At 61.8% G+C, this 12,445-nt stretch overlaps 3 protein-coding genes across 3 annotated transcripts; all 3 read left to right on the plus strand.

Annotated features, from left to right (window-relative positions):
• On the plus strand, positions 1-2,550 carry LBRM_21_1060 (conserved hypothetical protein; the record flags this gene model as incomplete). Its single annotated transcript, XM_001564761.1, has 1 exon — positions 1-2,550. One exon carries the CDS (start codon positions 1-3, stop codon positions 2,548-2,550), a length of 2,550 nt encoding a protein of 849 aa, XP_001564811.1.
• A 1,501-nt stretch (positions 2,551-4,051) lies between these two features.
• Positions 4,052-7,474, plus strand: LBRM_21_1070 (conserved hypothetical protein; the record flags this gene model as incomplete). Its single annotated transcript, XM_001564762.2, has 1 exon — positions 4,052-7,474. One exon carries the CDS (start codon positions 4,052-4,054, stop codon positions 7,472-7,474), a length of 3,423 nt encoding a protein of 1,140 aa, XP_001564812.2.
• A 1,349-nt stretch (positions 7,475-8,823) lies between these two features.
• LBRM_21_1080 (conserved hypothetical protein) lies at positions 8,824-11,718 on the plus strand (the record flags this gene model as incomplete). Its single annotated transcript, XM_001564763.1, has 1 exon — positions 8,824-11,718. One exon carries the CDS (start codon positions 8,824-8,826, stop codon positions 11,716-11,718), a length of 2,895 nt encoding a protein of 964 aa, XP_001564813.1.
• Positions 11,719-12,445: the final 727 nt, after the last annotated feature.

The following is a 12,445-nucleotide window of genomic DNA, read 5'->3' on the forward strand; positions in this document are numbered from 1 at the left end:
ATGGCCTTCTTCCTCAAGGCCCTCGGCTTGTCTGACAGCATCCCGGGCTTTCCCTTCACCCCTGCCGCCAATGATCCCGGTCGTGCCGTGTACACCTCACCGCAGATGTGCTGGACGCTGCGGTTCGGCACGCCGAGCGACGATGCTCAGACGCGGGTGTCCATCTTTACCTGCCCTCTCTCCTCGACGACTATGGCAGGCAGCAGCGGCAACAGCGAGCTGCTAAAGCAGCTGGCCCAAAACACTATACGCCGCGCGAAGAGTCTTATGATTCCAGGGTTTCTTAAGTGCCACGGCGCTGTCGAGTATGGCGACACGATCTACATCGCAACAGAGCCGTGCGTGCCTCTGAAAGACGTTTTGGAGAGTCGAGAGCTGCGGAGGCACTACTACGGACAGACGAACGAGGAGTATACCGCTTCCGTCGCCTACGGCCTGGACACGGTGAGCGGCGCACTCGCGGCACTTCAATCAAACAGGCTGGTGCATGGCAACGTACACTGTGGATCCATCTTTATCTCCGCCGTGTCGGGGTTCTGGCGACTGTTTGGGTTGGAGTTCATCTCCGCGACGGACGAGGTGGCGAGTGGCATCCCCAGCTGCCTCCTCGAATCTGCGCGACGAGCTGGAATGATCGTCGGGTATCGTTGCCCGCCGGAGCTGGGCAGCAGCAGCGGCGGCGACGTCGCCAGGGAGGATCCTGTGGCGGCTGTGGACGCATGGGGCCTAGCCTGCTTGGTGTACGAGACGGTGGGGGTGACGGCCGAGGAGGCGATCAACGGCAGGCTGAACTCACTGACGCACAGCCTTAGCGCGGCAGAACTGCGCAACGTGTGCCGTCAGAGCCTGCCCAAGTCTCTGCACCAGGGCTGCAGCAACCTCACCGCGCCAAACCCGCGCCTGCGTAAGCCGATTGCGTCCTTCTCCGAGGGCTGCGAGTTTGTGAAGAAGAGCACGTTTGTACAGTACATGAAGGCTCTCTCGGAGCTGCTGCTGATGGATCTCTCGCAGCAGGTGCACCTGGCCGAGTCGTTGACTGGGCTAGTGGAGGAGTTTCCACTGCGGGCGTGTCTCTGCTTCGTTCTACCGCGACTCGGCGAGCTCGTCCGCGCTGCTGCAAAGACCGATGGCAGCACCGGAGCGACAGGGGTGTCGATTGGGCCGGTGGCCGACCCTGTGTTGAGGGTCGCGGAGCGCACCGCAGCGGGCGAGGACTTTGATGAGTATGTCACACCCGTGCTTGTGCAGCTTTACCGGTCAACAGATGTGCTGTTGCGCTACAAACTGCTCGTCGGCGCTGAGGCCTACGCCGCGAAGGTGTCCTCCGCATCACTGAACAACACTATTTGGCCGCTCTACGTCAAGGGGTTTGCGTACTCGGCGCCCAGTGTGCGAGAGTACAGTGCGCGCGCACTGGTGCACCTCGCTCCGCACATGTCAGGGAGCATCCTTGGCGACCAGGTGCCGAAGGCCCTGGCGCAGCTGCAGCGCGATGCGGACGGAGCGCTGCGCGCCAACGCCACAATAGCTCTCAACTTCGTCTCGGAGCACATTACACCCCCGTCGCAGCGGGCAATGGTGATGCTGACGTACTGCCGTCCGATGTTGCGAGACGCGTTCGAACCTTCGCGGGTGGCGGCGCTGCGGTCACTGCACGGGTCTCTTGAATGCCTGTCAGAGAAGCAGCTCGCAGAGTTGGTGCTGCCAGCCGTATCGCCACTGACCGTCGACCCGACATCCGCCGAGAGTCGCACGGCTGCGCTGTCGCTCCTGAAGGCGTCCCTGGCGAAGTTGGAGGTTCATCACAAGCAGCTCTCCGTGCAGCAGGTGACTGCCGCTGCCAACAGGAGCACAGATGCCTCGTCGACAAGCCTTCCTGTTCCTGTAGCTGTGCCGGCCGGGACTACATCGAAAATGTGGGGGCTGCTAGGGGGCTTCACCATATCCTCGACCTCGCCTGCTGCGGAGCAGTGCCCGCAGCACGTCGATGCCGCCTCAACGCCCATGCCGTCAGGTGCTGCTAGTCCGCTGCATGTGACCCCAGCAGTCACTGTATTGCCGACACCGGAGGTCACGGTGGCTTCCTTGGAGGGTGGCGGCGGCAGTGGCTGGAGTGATGATAGTGAAGCGGATGCGTCGGACAAGGACGACGGCGAGAGAAAGGCCAACGCTTTTCATGGGAGCTCTCTGTTTTCCAAGGCCCCCGCGACACTACTGCACACGCCAGCGGCGCCCTTCTCCGCTGGGACGCAGCCATTGTCTACTACTGTATCCTCTGCCGCCTCTACAGTGAGTGCTGGTGGCGGTGCTCATGGGCCTATATCTTCGCTTCCAGGGCTCGCCTCCTCGCCGCTGTCTCAGACAATACCGACCGTGTCGAGCGCCAGCAGTGTATCAAGCCGAACCGGCATCAATAGTTTAGTCGGCGGCATCGGTGGAGCCACGCCTCTTGGTGTTGGAGGGGGCACTGGCAACGCCACTGCGGGCGCTGCTAGCGGACCGATGAAGCTACGCAAGAAGGGCGGGCTCGGAGCGGCCCGGCTGGACTGAGGGGAAAGCGGAGTGCGTCTGCTCGGTCGCTCAGCTATACGCACACACACACACACGTGTGTATGTGCGCGCAGGGTTAGCAGAGATGGACTGTTGGGCTACCAAACAACAAAAATCGCCTCCACCGAGTGCACACCGTCTTCTCCACTCTTTTCACGTGAGTGTGCTCGTTCAAGGGGGGGGGGGGGAGGAGAAGGAGGCGAAGGAGGCGCCCCCCCTTCCCACAGCCCCCTCTCACTCTCGCTTCGTTGTCCCTGTGTATGTTGCAGTGTTGCCGCTGTGTGAGAGCAGGGTCAGCACGAGCAAGCGCGTGCGTGACGTGCAGGTTCGCAGCGCACGCTCGATGCGCAGTGAAAAGGTTTAGAAGAGCACGGAGAGGCAGTCAGGGCTCTCTCTTTTGTGCTCTCTCTGTGTGTGGGCTGGTGTGCTCGGCGTGGTCTTCAGTAGGAGAGGGAGAAGGTGAGAGGAGCAGCGGCGGCGGTGGTCAGATTGGTGGTTGTGCTCTGATGAGAGAAGACAATGCGCCTGTAGTATCAATCAATGGTTTAGCACCCTTTCCTTCGTCTAGGAGAGTCACTTGATGGACAGAGCTGATATGAGGTCTACAGGTGTATATGCGTGTGTGTGCGTGTGTGCGTGTGTGTGTATGTGGGTACAAACTTCTCTCATTCACGACCACCTGTGCACCCGCGCTTGTCACTTCCCCCCTGCCACTTTCACTCGCCGTCTCCATCGCGCGCGCTCTCCTGTCTCTGTTCTAGCATCACCCTACTACTGTTGCTCATGTCCTACGTAGGGTTCACACAACGGGTGGAGAAGGCCTCTCTCCGCTCCCCGGTTGCCGCACTCCCCGACTCCCCCTCCCCCCACCGTTGGAGCACCAACGCTTGAGCGGAGGGCTGCGTGCTCTTTTTGTTTTTTCTTCTGCGCGGGTCATGCTGCTCGCCGCAGCGCAGTCATATCGTCTTTGCCTTCCTCTCACTTTCTCCTTTGACTGGTGCTCCCCCTTTCCCCCCTCCCTCCCTCCCTCCCTACCACCACCACCGCAGCTACTTTCATTCTCCCCTCACCCCCTCCTTTAAGCCTCTGCTTAGGAGGTACTATGCGGCTTCGCCTTCCCTCCTAACCGATAGTACGTTTGCCCATGAGCGCCCCCAAGGCATCGCCGCGCCGTGATGGCCATAATGGCAAATCCGGCAACAACAGGTTCGGTGGCGCCACTGCTGCGAGAGGCGGCAGCGACATTCGCTTGGCCTATCATCCAGTTCATAATCTGCCGTTTCTTCAGGAGCTACTGCGGCCGTCTGCGGCCAGTCGCATTGCCACTGTGGCGCGCACCATCCACGTGGACGACGACACTGGCTCTGCGTCCGGTGCCGTTGGTAGGCAGCTACCGTCGTACGCCAGCGCACGCGGCTGGCTCGGCACCGCCCCGTCCTCGTCCGTGCCCGGCGCCGCATCATCGCTTTCCCCTCCGCCACCTCCATCGTACGAGTTTTCCATGCCGCCCCACCAGCCGATCGGCAAGAGCCCGGGGCCAACGCCATTTGCAGAGGCTACTAGCGCCACACCCCCGAGCGCCAACAGCCTCGCCTCAACAGCGATGCCCGTCCCACCCCTGCCACTTGTGCTGGAGTGCACGACGCAGCTGACCGGCATGTTGACCCAGTGGCGCATGAGCAACGAGGGTGAACGACGTCGTCCACCACCACTCCCTCTCGCCCCAACACTCCCCTCCTCGTACAACCCACCTACTGGGCAGGGCAACGGAGGCAGTGCCGTGTCCCCAACGACAGCGGTGCGCGGCGGTGGGAGTGCGGTGCAACCGCTAATGCCCGTTCCACAGTCAGTCGGTGACGGTAGTGCCACAGCCCCGCCACCGGCCCGCCCTTCGGCGCAGCGTGTCCTGCAGATGATGGACTTGGTTCTGTGGTACTGCCTGTCCACCGCTGAGGATGCGGGGCTGGCGACCAGCGGTCGCTCATGCGGGACGAGCGGCTTTGCGACCCCGGCACATCCCGGTGGCGCCGTCACCGCGGCTGGAGCGGTCTTCCATCAGGGTCTGGCCGGCGGGAGCAGCAGCCCGTTTGGCCTTCGTGGCGGCGGTGGCGGCCGGTCAGGCAGCGCCTCAGTTGCTGGTGGGCGTCTAGGCTCCGTTGGACGAAGCGGCAGCTGCACCCCGGACCCCCAGGCTGCGCAGGACTGGCTGGACGGCCGCATGTCTTCCACGTGTCCGACTGCCGGAACGCCGACCATCACCATTACAGATGACCAGTTGGCAGAACGGCTTTTCCGTCCTGCTGTGGATGCCGTTGTACTCCTGCAAGGACCGCGCGACCAGCTGCTGCCTCCCTCATCGTCAGCTTCATCGTTATCGCGCGCCCAGAGTATGGGTAAGGCAAACCACATCGACAGCAGTGCCGTCACCGACGTTTCGGGCGCAAGAAGTGGCCCAACACAACCACCTGCTGAGGCCGCCACTGACGACGACGACGCCACAGCGGTGGAGCTGCAGACGATGGCGCTGTGGACCCTGGCTGCTGCCCTTGTGCGCTTTGCCGATGCCCCATTCAACGCCACCGTCTTCCTCCCTGTGTTATTCCCGCAGGTGGACGTGCGCAGCCTGGCTGGCGCAGCGGTGCGGCACCCTCTTCTGCACCCTCTCCTCCACGGGGACCCACACAATACTTCGCTTCGATGTGGTGCAGCAGCGGCTCTGACGGCGCTTCTGCACAAGCTTCGGCCTACGCTACAGTACGCCGAGGAGCCACAGCAGGGCCGCCAAGCAGCCTTTCTCTCCCTTGCTGCCCAGTGTGGCACGATGTTGGCCTCACTTCACGAGAGCCTGTGGTGGGGGCTGGACCAGTTACAACAGCGGGAGCCACAGAGCGCCGGTGCCGACTCTGTGCCATCGGCTCCGTCGTCAGCAGCTGCCATGCCGCTCCTCAGCACGTACGCGACGGTTGTGGCGGTCACGCCGTACCACCGTTGCTTTCGCTCACGCGTGGTCGTCCTGCAGACACTGCAGCTCCCCGTGATGCACTTCTTCCTCGCCCACGACGAGGCTGGCGCGTTCATGCCAGCGACTCAGCTCGTGTCAAGCATCTTGAAGAATGAGACGCTGCGCGTTGCGAAGACGCCACTGCCTGCGACGGCTGAGTCGCGGGCTGCAGAGCAGGGTCACGGCAAGGACTGTGAAATACCAGACACGGGAGGCGACAGTAATGTCATTGCTGCGAACTTCCTTCCGGCGTTGCTGAGCCACGCCGATACCCGAGTCGAGGTATGGCGCTGCATGGTGCCCCTCTCTCGGCTGTATCCGCGTCTGGTGCACAACGAGTTTGAGGCGTTGATGGCTGCCTCGGTGAAGGTGGTGTCGACGCTCATGGCGTGGGAGGTCGCTGAGGTAGCAGCGGAGGCGGCTGCAATGGCGACCGCCTCTGCTGTCGTGGAGGCTGAGAGTGATGCTACTTCGAGCCGGCAGTGGGCTGCGCCGTCCGCATCCGCTACGCTGGCACGCCCTGCGCAGCCCACTGCCGAGGGCGGCGGCAACAGTGCCAAGGAGCCTAGCGTACCGCCATCGATGTACAGGGAGGAGGGCAGTGCTGGTCTGGATGCTGGCACTGCGTCGCCGTTGCCGCAGCGCAGCCACGTGCCAACATCCTCACTCGACGCCTTCGCGGAATGCCTGCGCACGTGGTTGCACTACATGGGCTACATATGGAAGGCGTTCGACGATAACGCCAGCGACCCAGCGCAGCGACCGGAGGGGCAGCTGTACCGAGCCACGCTGGCGCACAAGCAGCGCATCCACGAGGAGTTGCTGCGGCCTGCGATGCGGCTGCGTCGATGCGGTGGGGACGTGCGCACGATGACGCTTCGGTGTATTGCGCAGATCGGTAACGACTACGTCTCCACCGTGGCGGACCGCAGCTGGTGCGAGGAGTTTGTGTCGTATGTGCAGTCCTCAGCAGCGGATGCGCAGCCGCGGGTGCGCGGGGAGGCCCTGACCACTTTGGGTGTGTGGCTCTGGCAATACACCTCCATGGACGGCTTTGTCTTCATCGCGATCGACAGTGCCGTGCACGTACTTACGGCAGACCCCAACCCGGTGGTGCGCACCAAGGCGGCCTTTGCGCTTTCCAACGTGACAGGGCGGCTGTCAGAGGGGTCGTGCGCGGTGGTGCGCGACTCACCGGACTACATCACGACACTCTGCGGCACCGCAATGCACGCGGCTGTGATCGACACGGAGAGCGGCGTGCAAGGCCACGGCATCCGCATGATGAACCACCTTCTCCAGGTCCTCACCTTCGAGGAACTGATTAGCGAGGTGGAGGAGTTTGAGGAGGGCGTTGCAGAGGGCTTCCTGCGCGTTTTGCTGGAGTGCCTGCGTGCCAAGACGCGTGGCAGCCACGACAACGAGCAAGAAAGCGGTGACAGAGGTCGAGGAAGTGGTGGTGACGGCGTAGCTCCTCTGCGCTGTGCCGTTCCACATGAGGCGAAGCACCGCTGGAACGCGGCGTGCGCTCTCGGCATGGGGCTTGCCCGGGAGGTGGTATTCGAAGCGGAGCCCAAGTACGCCGTGGAGGCTGTCGAGGCGCTCTGCACCGCTGTAGTGCGCGACCACATCTTCAAGGTGCGCACTCAGGCTGCCAGGGCCCTTGGTCGCATACCGGGCCACTGCTTGAGCGGCACCTACACGGCGACGGACATGACATCAACCGTTGTTGGCTCTCTCTGCAAGGCGCTGGAGACGGCGACATCTACCGAGAACTTCCGGCAGTACAAGGAGCAGGGCTCACTGCACGATGCTTTGCGCTCTGCTCTGGCGGTCATGATGACTTCCGCCACCCCCAGTAACGAGCTGGAGAAGGTGTTCACGAGCCACATGAAGCTGTTGCAGAAGGAGGGGTTGTTGTAGGGCGGAGGGTGTTCCTGTTAGTGGGGGGTGGAGTAGGTCGATGCGGGAGTGACCCGGAGGCGGAGGTGCTGTAGTGCCCGTGGGAGGGGAGGTGCGTGGGTGCCACGCCGTAAGTCTAATCAACCCCCTCACACACACGCACACACACACGGCCGCAAAAGAGACAGGAGCGCTCAACTTGCCGTTTGCGTTGGCGTTGTGGGCTTGACTAGCACTGTTCTGTGCACGTCCCATACGCCTGTGTGAGTGCCTTCTCTCTCTTTGCCTCCTTCCAGAAGATTTGTTGGCTTGTCGTTGTGCGCGTGCCTCTCGCCGTGTGCACCGCAGATGTTGGAGGTGGAGAGGGGGAGAGAGGGACTCGAGTGGGGCGTGACCGTTCGTGTTGGGGGCCATGTAGATGCTGGATGCGCCTTCTCTCGGCGTATTCCTCATTTCTTCGAAAGACAACCAGAGGCGGATCTCTCGCTTGTACTCCGTCCCGCTCTTCCCACTCCTTCTTTCCCCGACTTTCGCCGTCACCTCGCCACACATACGCAGAGACGCCGAAATACACGATGCACCGCGCATTCGATGATCGGTCTGAAGGATGCCGCCGCTCATCTCAGACTGGATGAGCAGCCATCGTGAAGAGAGGAAAGTGGTGGAGTGCCAGAGCTGGTGGGGGAAGTCAACTTGACCACCACAACGCTATACGCAAGGACAGGCCCATTCGCGCACATCAGTACCCGGAGCCAAGTCTGAACATGTCTCTCCACAGCTTAAGGGCGGATGAGGGGGGAGGGGGTGGGGGAAGAGACGGCCTTTTATGCTGCGCCTTACAAGTGGTGAAGTGTTTGAGCACAGCTTACACGTTGCTAATCCCTGCCCTACTCTCCTACCTCAGAATTGTGGTTGTTGATCAAACCCCCATCTTCTCTCCGCTCTCCTACTCCACTCAGAAGTGTCTTTAATGCAGGACTTGGTTATCGCCACCGCCGTCGTCATCTCTCTCTCTCTTCCACCCTCCCCCGCAACTTTTACCCTCTGCGCATTTGTGGTCCTTCCATCGCTCTCTTCTCTCCCTCCTCGCCATCTCGACGGGGGGGCCCCTGTCTCGTGCATGTACACACGCGCGCCATGCTAACGGTGTATGACTCCCCTCTCAGTAGGCTTATTCTTCGCCTAGTGGCAGCACCAAAAAACTAACATCACCGCATAGCAAAGCGAGCGGCAGCAATAGAAGCGTTGGTCTCCCTCTCTCTCGTGACGTGTGCTGTGGAAGCTCCTTCTTCCTCAGCGGGAGGCTCGAACACTCAGGGGATGACGCTTTATCGCCACCACCAAGGACACAATCTGCGCGCAGACACCATATGCTCAGTGAAAGAATCCAAAGGAGAGACATGAATGCATCTCAGTCGTTTTTCACACCCGTTGTGAGTTCCAGCAGCAGCAGCAGCAGCAGCAGCAGCAGCAGCAGCAGCAGCAGCAGTATCACAGAGGCGCCTCCGCATCACCATCGCCACTGTGCATCTCTAGCACCACGCGACTCGGCGGGGAGCACAGCGACTGAGCACCCTGCTGACAACACCGATGACACCCTCCTCGTTGTCAGCACTAAGACCCCCCTCTCGCAGCGATTGCGCACGCGCCACAGCCACCGGTCCAACGCCGACTGCTTCGCCGGTGATTCGGAGAGCACACTGGGTGTAGTGCGAGCGACTGATTTGACGCTGTGTTGTGACAGCGTCAGTGTGCAGCTCAATCAGCGTGACGTCATTGACGAGGTGTCCTGCCTCTTCCGCGGTGGTCGCGTCACGGCGGTAGTGAACTGCTGTGGCACACACACTGCATTCGCTCTGCTCGCTGTGATGGCAGGGATGCTGGAGAGCGCTGCAGGCAACGTAGTGCTGAATGGCATCCCCGTCTCCGCATCGACGTATCAGGCGCAGACAAGCTTCCTGGAGGACGGCGGTGAGATCTCAAGGAAAGAGGAAGAGAGCAGCAGCAGTGCCACTGTGGCGTCGGACGGCCTCCTCGTGGAACTCACAGTGCGCGAAAATCTACAGTACACCAGTGCGTTGCGCGTTGCCAACTCCGCGCAGGCGTATTCGGTCGAGGAGGTGCTGCAGCAGCTGTTGCTGAGACCCCATGAGACATCCAAAATCAAAGACTGCTCTCTTTACGTGCGACGCCGTGTCGCCCTAGGGAGGGCGTTGCTGCTCAATCCCTCGGTGCTCCTGCTTGATGAGCCACTGGAGGGACTGGCCACGCATGAGTCACAGCAGTACTTGACGATTTTGTCGAAGCTGGCGGCACCGTCCGTAGCTGATGCCGAGGCCCGCCACGTCATGCGTCAGGCCATGAGTGCCGCCGCTGCTGCCGCTGCTGGTGAGGGTGGCGCATCCACTCGTGTCGCCGTTAATCTTGCCACAACCTCCGGTGCGGCGAATGTGTCTCTATACACGCCGCGTCACAGCAGGCTGCGCTTCGGCGCGCCGGCGCGCCGATCGACACCGAGGCCCGCGTCGCCTACTGATGCCCCCATCACCACCGCCGCGACCTCTACTGATCTGGCGAGCAGGGCCGAGGCTCAGCGTATCGTCGTGCTGTCGATGGTGCAGCCGCGTTGGGCGCTACTGCAATACGTTCACGATGTCGTGCTGCTCGAGCGCAGCCGCTGCATCTTTGCTGGCTCGGTGCAGGACATGCTGGCGGTGAAGCTGCCCAAGGACGTAATGCGGGCGAGTATGGCAGCGAGAGCGAATGGCGGCGGGGAGCTAACTGATGAGCCAGGCAGCCGCGCCGCTGGCACCGCCGCTGCCGTACCCTCCACGCCGCCTCGCAACCTCTTCACAGCAGCCCCGGCTAACTCCTACGACGCTGTCGATGCATCTATTCAGCATCAGCGTCTTGGTGAGCGGATTGTGCACGGGTTATACCGCCTTGCCACAAGCACGACGGCTCCCGCGGTCGGCGATGACGGCTCTGAAAGTGATGAAGGCGACGCGGCGGCGGCGGCGGAGTCGGGGTTCGCTCCCATCATCAACGCCGAGGGCCACTTAGATGCACCGGTGTCGCGCCGATCCGTGGCGGCTGCGTTGGCTGCCTCAGCGTCATCATCTCTCTTCATTGGCGTGAATGCAGACGGACCCCCAGCTACGGCGCTGAGCCACATGTACGCACATCGGCAGGCACGCATGCGTGCCAGCGTGACGGCGTACATGGAGGCCTGTGCGATGGGTCTTGTTGAGCTGCCAGAGGTGTTCCACGAGTCGCCGTCTAGCGTTGTGCAGCTGCTGCACTTGCTCCGCTTCGGCTTCCTCGAGCTGCGGCACAATTTTATTTGGAATATCTTTTCGCTGGTATGCGGACTGGTGCTGACTTCGGTGCTCGCCGCGCTCTACGGCCGTCAAGGCGGCCAGGAGGGCATGCAAAACCGAGTCGGCATTGTTTTCTTCCTTGTCAGCTGCGTTGTGCTGCAGGCGGTGCTCTCGCTGGACGCGCTGCGGCGCGAGTACGCGACTTTCCAGCGCTACACTGTTAGCGGCTACTACGGTGTCTGGACGTACCTCGTCTTCCGTGCCATCACGGCTGCGCTGTGGCGCTTCGGCCTCGCCTCTTTCGTGGCCCTCGCCGTCTTTGTGTTATCCAACTTTGGGGATCCGTGGCACGAGTACCGCGGCGTCTTCGAGCTCTCCGTCATCCTAGCCGTAACCTCTTTCTGCAGCCACTTTGGTGTTTGGTTCCTGTGCACCTGGCTACCCTCCGACCACGTAGGCCGCTTCGTCGTCTTCACCCTCTACACACTCAACATCATCTTGGCCGGCCTCGTGCTGAATCTGCGGACGCTGCCGGATGCGGTACGGGTCATTTCATTTGCCTCGGTGGTGCGTCTCGCCTACGAGTCGTGCATCCTCACCCAATTCATCGGCAAGTCTTTCGGCTGTCATGACGGCGGCACGGCGGGGGCGAACGGCGCCTCTCCACGTGTGACGACGGCCGCTCCACTTGGCTCAAACGCCAGTGCGCACCAGAATGGGCGAGCCTCTTCATTGTCCATGCAGGGCGCGCCTCGCACACTCGCCGCCGTCCAGACCACAGCGTGCTACACCGGCAGCGAATACGCTGAGTTTCTCGGATTCAACCCTTCACGGCGATGGTCGAACGTCGCTGTGCTCGCCGTCATGTCTGCGCTGTTGCTCATGGGCAGCTGGATCATGATGGCGCTGAATCGTCCGCGGCGGCGGTTCAAGATGCACCTTTAACTCACCCTAAAGAGCGTCCGCCCACATACGCCAGCTTGCTGCCTCGCTCTGCTACTCCTTGGGTGTGCTTGCTTGTGTGTGTATGTGTGTGTGTGCGTGTGGAGAGAGAGAGAGAGCGCTAGGGAGAGCGGGACAGCTGAGCATGCCAGCGGCCACGCGCGCACCCAGGCAGGCAGATGCACTTCTATGATTGCTCCTCGTTCATGTGTGTGCGTGCCTTTCTTTTGTTTCTCCGTCTTCTCTGGTTGCCGACACACCCGCCCTCGTCCAGGATCCTTGTTTCCTCGCCAAGAGCGAACCGAGACAGGAACAGCAAAATCGAATGAGGGAAGATGGAGGAGGAGGGGAGAGGGAGACATCGAGAGGAGGCCTCCCTGCCGCAGCGAGGGTCACCAGAGGCGATGAGTGGGGTAGGGCGGGCGGGAAAGGAATATGGGGCTTTGCAACACGACCAGAGCATTGGTAAATGGGCGCCGCAGCGTACGTTTTGTGTGCTAGCATGCATATGCTTCGATGGGTGTGTGCAGCAACACCCCCTGAGGCCCTGTGCTTCGGCCTCGAGACAGCGCACCGCCAGCACCACTTCTTCTCCCCCATTCCCTCCTGTCTCTCATGCTCATCTTGTGCTGTTGCCCCCCCCTTCACACGTTCTTCTCGTGCCTGCTCGCCGTTTACTACGTCTGCCATTTCCTCTCTCGTTTCCTTCTCCTGCCCCTCCCCCCCCCCC

This window comes from Leishmania braziliensis, chromosome 21 (genome assembly GCF_000002845.2).
Source record: "Leishmania braziliensis MHOM/BR/75/M2904 complete genome, chromosome 21".
Lineage (NCBI taxonomy): Eukaryota > Euglenozoa > Kinetoplastea > Trypanosomatida > Trypanosomatidae > Leishmania > Leishmania braziliensis.